General features: G+C 37.4%; 1 protein-coding gene across 16 annotated transcripts in view; it reads right to left on the bottom strand.

The window, feature by feature from the left end:
• Positions 1-12,103, bottom strand: part of LOC18439023 (bifunctional bis(5'-adenosyl)-triphosphatase/adenylylsulfatase FHIT) — a 29,034-nt gene that overhangs the window by 12,696 nt on the left and 4,235 nt on the right. For 8 of the 16 annotated variants that reach the window (XR_016040533.1, XR_016040534.1, XR_016040536.1 and 5 more), the window contains 2 exons: positions 11,581-11,688; positions 10,872-11,018 (listed from right to left, as the gene is read on the bottom strand). Coding sequence is in view for 8 of the 16 variants with exons in the window: in XM_088846472.1 (XP_088702598.1) it covers positions 10,872-11,018; positions 11,581-11,688 (255 nt within the window). In the remaining 8 variants the exon portion in view is untranslated. Of the gene's footprint in view, positions 1-8,174; positions 8,299-8,323; positions 8,609-10,871; positions 11,338-11,580; positions 11,689-12,103 lie in introns of those variants that run through there. The other 8 variants (XR_016040530.1, XR_016040531.1, XM_088846476.1 and 5 more) reach the window with 6 other exon arrangements.

Genomic DNA, 12,103 nt, shown 5'->3' with positions numbered 1-12,103 from the left:
CACAGAAGAGCGGAGCTCCTCAAGGGAGTTCTTTTTTAGTGAATGAACACATGAGCATATATTTTTTGTGTTCTTAGTTAATTTGCTTCAATTTTAATTAAGTTCTTTTGTAGTGAATGATGTTATGTATTAGCTTTCCAAAATAATGCGTGAAATTGCATAGATATGATGGTGATCACAACTATACACTTGTTTCTTTAGCCCTGAGATATATGCTTCTACGGCATGCATCTCAGGGTTAATTTATACTTCTACTTCTATATTTATTTTTAGCGGCTTGTAGGTCACCGTTATGCAAAGTGGGTCACCTGCAAGCTGCGTACACCAAAGAAATCCTAGGGCTCTAAAACATGAGAACGTATCCTTTAAGAATAAATTACAAGAATTAACCCTAGGAGAAAAAGATGATCAACTACCTACCTATCTAGTATCTCAAAATGGAACTCCTAAGTGTAGAATTTTTAAAGCCTCAGTCATTGTTCGTGGTCGAGCATTTGAGGGGCTTTCATGCTTTACCAAAAAAGAGGCAGAGCAATCTACCGCTAAGGAGGCCTACAACTACCTAACCACGATAGGATTTGAACCCACCACCGAAGAAAAACTTCGAGAGGCTACCACGCTTTATGAAAGTCTTAAGGCCGGGAATAGCGAGCTGGCTTCACAAGTGGTACATGAGAGTTGGCTTAGAGCACCCGGTGAGGAGGAGAGAAAGCTGCTCAAGGAGGAGACCTTGTCCTTGATGTCTCGATTGGAAAATGTGAGGGTTGTTCAAATGAACTACGCTCAAAGGTTTTACACCGATAAGTCTCCCAGTGCTTCGTCTAGAAGTGCATCTAATGTGGCGTTCATTCATGGCCATTTTGGTGGTCCGTATGGTGGTCTTCTTACTTCCCCTGGTGCGATGATGGAGGAGGATTTAAGCCCCACTGTTTAGTTTGGTAACAGTGGGCCCTATTCTACTTTTTGGGTATTATGGTGCATGCTTTGTGGTCCTTATGTGAGGGCCAATGACAATTATTGAACACTACTACTTTTTATGTTTTTTTTATTTTTTTACTTTTTTTTGTGGATGCTTGTATGGTTTTTTGTTGTGGATGGTCACATGCCTATGGCTTTTTTTTTTTTTTGTAGCCTTTTCAGTCCACATGCCTCCAAGTGCTTCCCATCACTGTGGGAAGTTAGTCTTGGGGCTGCTCAACTTTTTGACTATCCATTATAGTATATAATATATAAATATATGCCCTTTTTGTATATATTGCTTGCTCTTTCTTCTCTTTTTATGTTTATTGATTACTATTTCTACTCTTTCTATATATAATGACTGAAGTTTCTACTTTTTATATATTCAATGCTTCTTCTACTTTTTATATATTCAATGCTTCTACTCCCTATATATAATGAATGTCCCTTGTACTCTTTCTACATATAATGAATGCCTTTTGTGCTCTTTCTATATATTCTATGATGCATGGCTATGTGTGAGTATAATAACTGCCTTTTTTGTTCTTTCTAGATATCCTATGATGCGTGGCTATGGGTGAATGATTAAGTGAGCTACTATAAGAAAGTAGAGTATTATATGAGTATAATGGTCTGGTTTGTAATTGGGAAAAAGTTCAAAGGTTTCATGCGAATAGAGGACTTTTTATATGGAAAGTAGTTAAGCCTTTTAGATAGAGTACAGATAGTGAAACCATAGAGTTTAAAGGTTTTAAGAGAGAGTACAAATAGAGTACATGTGTTGGTAAATAAAGGCTTTTAGATAGAGTACGAATGGAGCAATCATCAAAAGTTAAAAGGTTTTTAGAGAGACAGAGAGAGCGAGTGTACGAAAAGAGAACATGTGCTTTCTAAATGGGAAGGGGTCAAGGTCTGTTAGATTATGTACGAACAGGGGAGTCCATAAAAAAGATCAAAGGTTTTTAGAGAGTTCGAAAAGCTTACAATGGGAAGTACGAATAGTGAATTGGAATTTAAATTCTCTACCATATTGTCTTTAAGCAGTCTTTTACGAGTAGAGTTCATGTGTTGAGTAAAGTTTTTAAGTGGAAAGTAGTTAAAATGGCTTTTAGATAGAGTAAGAGTGGAGAAACCATCTAAAGTTAATATGTTTTTAGAGAGAGAGAGAGAGAGAGAGTACGAATAGAGAACATGTGGTTTTTAAATGGGTAGGAGTTGCAGGCTTTTTGATCGAGTCCATCCAAAGTTCTAAGGTTTTAAGAGAGATTACAAACATGTGATTTCTAAATGGTTAGGAGTTAAAGAATATGGAATCCATCAAAAGTTCAATGGTTTTTAGAAAGACTTCAAATTTAGAACTATGAACGAGTGGTTTTTAAATGGGAAGTACGAATAGTGAGGGAAATTCATTGCTCTACAATAAAGTCTCTATGCACCTGTCTTTTATCAACATCCGATCCTTCTTTTCAAAACAAGTTTTCATAGAAGTAATATAAGTTAAGCACTAAGTGCTTTGCAAAACCCTTAACCACATATCAGCAATCAAAGGGATCTTTTTTTTTATGTATGCAAATGCATTTCTACATCCGATCTTTCTTTTCTTAACAAATGTTATGGAAGTACAAGTTCCTAACGAAAAGGAGATTTTATATCTATGCACATGGTCTTCTCAACATCCGTTCCTTCGTTTTGAAACGAGAGTTCATAGAAGTACAAGTTAACCACATCAGCAATCAAAAAGGAGCTTTTATATGTAAGCAAATGCTTTTTCTCAACCTCTTATCCATCTTTTATGCAAAACCCCTAACGTCCATGACATCGAACCTATCTATTTTTTTGTTTTTTTTCAAATGATTCTACAACTATATTGTGAAATTGTACCGGTATAGCCTAGATGGAAAGGGCCCCTTAATTTTGTCATATATAAGACGATAGGTTTGTTTTAGGGAGGCGATTCAAGTTAAGTGCCTTTGATCAGCATTTTGTTTGACGGATCCAAGTAACATGCCTTGGATTTCAGAAAGGCGGATCCAAGATACATGCCTTGAGTTGGCTTGGTGGTCAATTACAAGCCTCAGGCGGGAATTAGGGTGTGTAAATCTAGGTTATGGGCCTTGGGTCCGAACTTGGGTGGCCGGATCCAAGTTACATGCCTTGTGTCAGAACTTGGGTGGGCGGATCCAAGTTGCATTCCGAATTAGGTAGAGTGGATCCAAGCTAAAATTCCTTGGGTCAGAATTAGGGGGGGCGGTCCAAGTTTCATGCATTGGATAGAGAGAAGGCCTTAACTAGCTTAATAATAATATTATCATTGTCAAATGCACAGGTTGCATTAGCATGGCAGGAGAGAAGGGTTATTCTGATTTTTTCGGCTCAAACAATGCAGGTGAGGCCACGGATTTTGAAGATTAGGTTGAGGAGCCCACCAACACTCCCTTTCAGAAATATGTCACTGTTGGTGGCATTTATACAAAAGGGTCTGGTCGTACAAAGAAGTGGTTATGCAATTTTAATTGTAGGGACGCTCCTTTTGCTGGATCTTATGCTCATGTGCGTGCTCACCTTTTGGGTCAACAATTTGGGCACAGGTCCAAACGAATCTCAACATGCTCTAAGCTATCAAAAGAAATGTATATGGCTTTGAAACATGAGAAAGATGAAGCTCAAAGGATGTGCGGGAGTAGGCCACATAGTGATGCTATGGCTTTAATATACAAATCCTTGTTCCCATCACTATTGCAATCAACTAGTGCCTATAGAAAATGGAAAGGACAGACTCAGACGAAAATACTGCAATTATTTAATATGAAAGCCAGAGATGATGTGGATGTCGCAGTTGCGAGGTTCTTTTATTCCCACGACACCACTTTTAATGTTGCAAGGGGTCCTAGGTTTCACGAAATGGTATACGCCATAAATAATCCACCGAAGGGCTTTATGGGCCCCAACTACGAAAGGCTCAGGACAACTCTACTCGATAAAGAGAGAAGTAGAAGCGATCAAGCATTAGGCCCAATAAGGAATGAGTGGGCTACTTATGGTGTGTCTGTTGTTTCTGACGATTGAAGCAATGTGAAGAATCAATCTTTGATCAATATCATGGCCGTGTCAGGTGGAATGGCTATGTTCATGAATGGTCTTGACTAATCTGCTATTGAGCATTTGAGCCAATATATTGCAGATATTCTCTTAAGGCTATAGACATTGGACCTTATAATGTGGTTCAGGTTGTCACTAACAATGCCGCCAATTGCAAGGGTGTTGGGGCTTTAATTCAGCGCCGACATCCTCACATTTTTTGATTGGGTTGTTTAGAGCACACCTTGAGTCTTCTAATGAAGGATATTGTTGACAAGAATAAGAAAAATCTGAATTTGCTTTTGTTAGGAACCATTGCAAACAGACCAAAAGGGTCGTGACGTACATCCATAATCATACAAGATGTCTCCACATTTTTAGGACTTATTCAATCCTCGAGCTTTTAAAAGCAAAAAAAAATAGGCTTAGATACCATTAGATTATGTTGAGGTGTTTAAAGGAAGGGCGGGTCGTATTGGCATCCTTGGTGGTGGGGGATGAGTGGGAGAGTCTTAGACGTGGGGCAGACAACATTGAACACAGTGAGGTCCAAGTTGTTGTTATGAACGACAAATTTTGGAAAACAAATAAAATGATAATGCGGTTCACTAGACCGATATGGAAGATATTGATGTTTCCAAACAGCGACAAAGTTGTCGTGGGAGATACATATGAGCGTATGGATACAATGTTAGGAGAAATCGCAGTGGCTCTATATGATGATCTCATATTTCATCAAAGAGTGAAGACGTTAGTTGTCAATCGTTGGGACCGGTCCAATCTTCCTTTTCATTGTTTGGCATACCTTCTCAGTTCGAAGTATTACTCTCGTGAATGGTTGGCTATGCCTACACTGGGGGGGGATAAGAAGGTGAAGCCCCATCAAGATCCAGAAGTGTCTACTTGTTACCATGCTGCTCTTAACGTGTTAATTGCAGACGAGGTCGAACGGGGTAGAGTGCGACAGCAAATCAGTGATTTCATGGGAAATAGGGGGTTGTTTTCCCTGGCACCATCCATCAATGATCGGGCCACTATGCCTACTGTAGCATGGTGGGACTTGGTTGGCGGTGTGGCTCCTAAGTTGTATTCAATTGCAGTGAAGGTATTATCACAGAGTGTTAATTCTTCATGTGCAGAGAGATGCTGGAGCACATACTACATTCATAACGTCAAACAATATCAACTTAACGCTGACAGATCGGAGTCATTGGTATACGTTCATTACAATGACAGGTTATTGAGTAGATTACGGGCAGCCTATGAAGAGCAATACAAGAATTGGGATGCATAGCTAGAAGACGATCTTCTAGAGGATGACATAGAGGCATTGGAACAGATGGATGCACGCCTCGATGCTGATGAAGACACATTTAGCTTCCATAGTACCACCTCAAGGTCCTACCACTGGCCCATCTACTTCAACAGAGGTTGATGATTTGACATGGATTCCTGCCTCTGAGCATCAACCCAACAGCCCTTGCTCCCAGCTGAAGGAGGGGTTGCATTGTCTTCAGTGATGTCACAAAAGCTCAAAGCCACCCGAAGGAACAAGAAGAGAAAAATGTAGCTCTCTCTCTCTCTCTCTCTCTCTCTTGGATGATATAATGTATAACTTTTGCTGAATTTATAGATTCTCTTTCCCCTCATCCTTTTCCTCCTCTTCTTGAGCCTTTTGGATGATATAATGTTTATGAATATTTGTTGGATGAATGCATAAATTCTCTCTTTCCCCTCATCCTTCTCCTCTAACATAAATTCATTCTTACCCCACGCACATGACTATTCGATAAGAACATGCAAACGCAGTAGAGGGCATTGATGAATTTTAATAGTGTTTTTTGAAATAAAAATAATAATGAAATAAAAATAATAATATTCTTTCTCAAAATTAAATTTTCTCAAAGTTTACTTAACATTAATAACTTTTTTTATTTGTAATGGGTTACATTTCGTCTCCCTCATTAAATGTGTTCAAACTAAACTTCAATAGTTCTAGTATTTCTAAAAGTTGCATCTTGTTTCCCATATTAAATGCATTTAAGCTTTACTTCAAGTCTTGAACTAAATAATATAACATCAAAGCAATGTGAGAATAGGAACTTCAATTCTTGAACTAAATAATATAACATGAAAGTAATGTGAGAATAGGAACTTCAAGTCTTCAACTAAATAATATAACACGAAAGTAATGTGAGAATAGAAACTTCAAGTGTTCAACTAAATAATATAACATGAAAGTAATGTGAGAATAGGAACTTCAAGTGTTCAACTAAATAATATAACATGAAAGTAATTTGAGAATAGGAACTTCAATTCTTAAACTAGATAATATAACATGGAAGTAATGCAAGAATCGGAACTTCAAGTCTTCAACTAAATAATATAATGAAAGTAATGTGAGAATAGGAGCTTCAAGTGTTCAACTAAATAATATATAACATGAAAGTAATGTGAGCATGGGGAGAGCAAAAACCCTTTGATGTGTGCTCATTCATGAGTGAGCACGACATGTATGAGAGCGTGAGAGAATTTGAAGTTGTTGTACACAGCAATAAAATCAAAATTTAAAATACGGGTAATATGCTAAATTTTTTATTTTCTTATTTACTCATTTCCATCCTTCATTTCATGTTAATTTTTAAGAACTCTTACCAAGAATAAATAATACTAAAAAAATATGTTACGTCAAATTTAATAATGTTTGGTAAATGGTATGGGTACTAAACTACTAACGTAATAATGTTTAATATGCGATCGGCACTGTCATTTCTTCAAGTTGAATAAGAGGACAAAAATGTTTTTCTTTAAGTAGAATAAGAAGATAATAAGGATATGTGCGAAGTTCCCTGTGTGGTGCTTTAGGTTAAATTAATCATTAAATATCATAGAAATTGACTAAAACTTGAATAACTCAAGTTTCAAAAGTCCAAAGACTCAAAACTACATTTAACAAAGAAGAATTACTATGTCATGTACTTGTTTTATAATTCAAAGAAAGGAGATAAAGGGTGCTCGCCCCTATTCTCACTCATTGTATGTCGTAGACTAGCTCTAGAGCTTGTAGGCATAATAGGGTTATCGGTAGACCGAGTCCATTGTATGGGATTGTCCACAGTACTTGGAGTCTTGGACTGAGTATATAGAGACCAAAATTTGATCTTGTAGTAATGGGTAAATTTAAATATTTTCTTAATACTTCTCTCATATACCGGAGGGAATTGGTTGGCAATTCTAGTACGGGGAGAACTCGATTCCAATATGGGAGAATCACGATTCCGGAATGGTGAGAATATTAATTCCAAGTTGATAAGGACTATGATTCTAGAAGTTTAGGAATCATGATTCCATATTTTTAGGAATCACAATTCTAATCTAATCGAATCACGATTCCAGCAACCACAGAAACAAGTGGGGTCATGTGTGATTCCATATAGGTATGAAACGCGATTCCGACATGAAAGGACATCGATTCTTGCAAATAGGAAACACGATTCCTAATTTTTTGAATCGCGATTCCGAAATAGTGAGAATCATTTTCTCAAATCCGAATCCTACGGACAGCGATTCCTAGATTCCGAAACTTTTGATACACGCGATTCCGCGATTCCAATTCTAGAAACGAATCAGAATGGCTGACGTTTTCAACAACTATAAGTTTGATAGTGATGTTAAGTGTTCACACATGTATGTCACTTTGTAAGTTGTAACTTTTGATTTTACATAGTAATTTCAAGGGTCTATGATGTGTATGTCACATTATTGTAACTTGTAACTTTTGAATTAATGTTAATGTTTTGGAGAATAATGTTTGTTTTGTCTATGAGATGGTGTGCTATGAGGTTTGGGCTAGTAAGATAACTTTGAGCATCTCAACTCCTTATATCATCTATATCTCACTCTACAGTTTTTCCTCCTTTTCTTAAACTATGGTAAATTCCCAAGATACATATCATCAAAGCATGAGAAATGAAGTCTAAAATTTGAATGAACTTCAGGTTCTGAAGCTAGGTTTACATGAAGTCATAAACTATGACTATGAGAGTGTGTATGTATGACCATAAAGGACCAAAATCGAATCGGGTTTTGAGATTCAACTATTCACCCATTGAAAATTTACATTCATGGTCCCTCACCTTAATGATACCATCTTGGCCCGCTAATGCACTCGGATCTCCTATGTGCCCAATGGTATTTGCAGGATGGAAGTCACGGATGACGGAACAAACGGATAGATCGTTTCCATCCTTTAGGGTTCGTCTACAATAGGAAAAAAGATCTTCATTTCAAAACCCACTTGAAATGAGAATCCTTATTAGATATGACTCACTGCTTATAATTTATAGAAACAAAGATCATAATTATAGAAGGCTACGATTAAAACATGCTTGAGACAAGAGTCCTACACTCCTACTTATGTGGAACGCGATCAAAATTGCTGATAAACAAGGATCTGATCCATAAGAATTACAATTAATACTTATTGAAAAGTGGAAAATCTTTAAATGGCTCGTCGTTGTCGTCATCCTTCCTCCTCCCTCCCATCTCCCCTTAGAATCTAAACCTTGCTCTGTTACCAAGTTAAGAAATATATGTGAGTTATGTCTACTCTAAACAGCAACTACCTTATGAAGGAAGAAAGATAGGAAGATAAGATGAATAGGAAGAAGAGAGATACGTATGTAAGAGAAAGAGATAGAAGAGAAAGAAAAGAGGGAGCCGCATGCAAGAAAGAGAGAGAGAAAGTCACATGACCCCTCTCTAGGTCATCCACATAGGCAAAAAATTATAAAACTGCCCTTGTGTGGGTTTATCACCCACACTTAGCCCTTCAATTTGTATCTCTAACCACTGTTTAATAAACCGTCTAGCACCTATCCGACCGCCTAGGCACCGGAAGGACTTTAGGGAATTTGCAGTTTGCTAGAGGTGGGTTAAGCTGTGAGCATTCTCCAAGAGCACAGCTCGCATGAACCCCATTTGTTTGTTTTCTTTTTGGGGGGTAGGGGGAAGGGGGTGGTGGCGGTAGTTCACTGGTAGGAATCACTGATAAGAGTCGAACTTAGGATGTACTGATGAACCCCACATCTACACGATTGGATTCTGAGTTTTTGGCTCATGCAGCGATCTTCATTGTCTGATGTGGGCTTAGAAGGTGGGGCTTGGGTAGGCTCTACTGGTAGTCCCCAGGCATGAACTTGAAAACTCATGGGGATATTTTATGTCTACTGATACTCCATGTTTTGAAAGGATAGTTTACAGAAATTTTCTGGACTATGAATACCTAAAGATACCGGTTTGGATGACGGTAACCACCGGACAAAGACATAACTGCTATAAATCTCAATATGATTGTTCATCATTCACAAATTGTATTATCAATTGAACAAGTACTGAAACGGTCATTGTTGACTCTGACATCAGTTCACAGATTAATACTCCAAGATGCATCTACTTTGCAGTAGCTCCAACAGGTTATCCATATCTCAGGCCTTCCTAGTTGCCTTTACACTCACAACAACAATTATACAGAACCTGCCCATAGTTTGAAGTCCAAAAACCAAATTTCACAAAATTCAAATGCAGTTTTTATTTACAAAGTTTCTGAGATTTTTTTTTCTCAAAGTGTTAAAGTGTTGTATTGAGTGAAGAAGATTACAAGAGAATCGGCCACCACAGGTCAGGTGCTCGATTAATAAAACCCCTAACAAGACTCAAAAATTACTATACATCCCATATATCAACAACAAAAATAGACACCAAAAAAGGATAATGTTTATAAGCCTCCTGCAATTTATGCATTAGAGTTTCAATCACGATACAGTCGTTCTTTCTAAGTTTTTTTGTTGGGGGTAAATAAAAGGAATCATTAAGGCATAAAAGCCGGTGGGGATTTCGCACCTATCTTTTGGTGAGAATGGAGTCCAAGATTTCATCCATGGGAGGCAATGGTACTACTGTCAAGACCCCAGCCCATTCTTTCTAAGTTACAATTCACATTGTGACACTCAAACAAGAAAAATGTGCATGAACTATGTTTCATAGATTCTTCACTCTAGGCTCCTTACCCCTGTCGCACAGGACTGAACACAACGCGGACACGATTGGACTTTCCATTCTGAGGAGTCTATCTTTTTATTTCATTTTTTTTGGAGAAATGTTGGCAATTTATTGGGAATGGTATTATTATAATAGCATTACAAAAATCTCCTCACGAGAAATGAGGAGAAACTACACACATGCCTGGTAGTCTGTACAACATCCTGAGGAATCTTGAAGAGAGGATTTTGTAGATACGTGACGAAGTGGAATTTGAAACGTCTGGATTCTTCTCATTATGTATTCGATTCTTCTCCCAAAAGAATCCTGTCATGTAATATTACAAAGCTTTGGAGATTTCCGGCCCTTTAGTTGTTTTGGTTAATTAAACTCATTCAATGTTGGATAGACAGTTTAAAATGGATTGATACTATTCTTTTACATTAATCCTCCCCAAGAGACCTGAAAGTCAAGATATTATAAAACTGAAAAATACATGCACATTATTAGTATTTAATCCATATAACACACGGCAAGGAGGAAACATGCTAAGAAAACATAATGTCACCCAGAATCCACATCCATTTCCATTGAATGCAAGTGGAATACAGCAGGATGTGAACTTCAGAATAACCAATATATGCGACGTATATAACATAGAGAAAACTATCAAATTACTAAGCTGCAAGAGAGATAATTTTTGGCAAATAAACATCTTGCATTACAAACTATAGATATTTGGAGAACTCTGGAGTCTGGATGGGGGTCATAGCAGAAGTATGACAAAATCATACCTGGATTACAAAAGTAAGGGAGGATGCTCCAAAATGGTTCTCTAGTTTTGCACCAATTTGCTTCGCTGCAAGCCACAAATCAGATGTCTCTTCCACAGAGAGATCCACAAACCGCTTCACCACCCTTTTTGGACAAACCAGCACATGTGTTCATAGTCAAGGCCAAAGACGAATAACCGAATGAAATAAGCACTCACCTCTCGAAACCACCATAGGAAAGACAAAACCCACATATACACACTCACACACAGACACACAACTGTACAAACATTACATTTTTTTAGTTTCATAAATAGAGCTGTTATTGTAAGGAAGAACAATAAATGCAAAACAGCCAGTCCAGGTTCATTCAAGTCTGCCATTTCAGCAAATCCTTCCCTAAGCATATGATACCATGACCATCAGGTAAGCCTAAAACTTGGAAAATGTGAAATCCCAATCCATTTGAAGTAGGGCAGGATATGACCTACAAGTAATATTGCATATAAGGAAGAATCAGTCCCCAAAAATATTGAACAGGATTAGAATTTGTTTCATGTATGCCAGATCATATATTACATGCCAAAAAAAAAAAACAGAATAATACCATGCTAGAAGTCGACTTTCCTTTGCCTTAAAATTATTCCAAGTGTAAATAATTCACTTGAACATACTTCCTTGCTAAAGTATAGCCCACTAATAGTTAAAAATTTAAAACCAATCAATCCTCACCAGGAACAACAGGCCTGATATTGACCAGTGCAAAAGACAACTTAGTAGTCAGGAACACCTGACGTTTGTCTATATTGTAGTCTCCAAAGATAAATGTTTCTTGATCCTGCTCCATAGTGAAGAACAAAACTGTCAGATATTTGCTAAGAGTGATTCCAATGTCACAAATGAGAAGAAACTATGCCAACGATGCATGCATATGATGCAGAACATCAAATATTATGGATAGAAAACAACATGGTTACAACATATACAACCACGTATTGAAATTTAAAACTATTACAGAAGTTTTATCTCTATTTCATTATAGAGAACTATTTTCTTTACTTGGCATAAAGCAGGTAACAACTTCTAGTCAGGAAAAACTAAGAAGTGAAAACACACAGAATTTTGGTAGATGGCCCAACTCCATGATGGCCACATTTCCTTTTAATCGACTACAATCACAAGCCTATGAATTAGCTCCTTTTGTAATTACATGCAGCAAGTCATGTACAAGTTTAATTCACAAAACAATGGTG

The sequence above is a fragment of the Amborella trichopoda genome, chromosome 9 (assembly GCF_054954075.1).
Source record: "Amborella trichopoda isolate Santa Cruz 75 chromosome 9, AtrichopodaSantaCruz75HAP2 v2.0, whole genome shotgun sequence".
NCBI lineage: Eukaryota > Viridiplantae > Streptophyta > Magnoliopsida > Amborellales > Amborellaceae > Amborella > Amborella trichopoda.
Note: the sequence above shows the minus strand (reverse complement) of the source record. Positions and strands in the feature narration are given on the sequence as shown.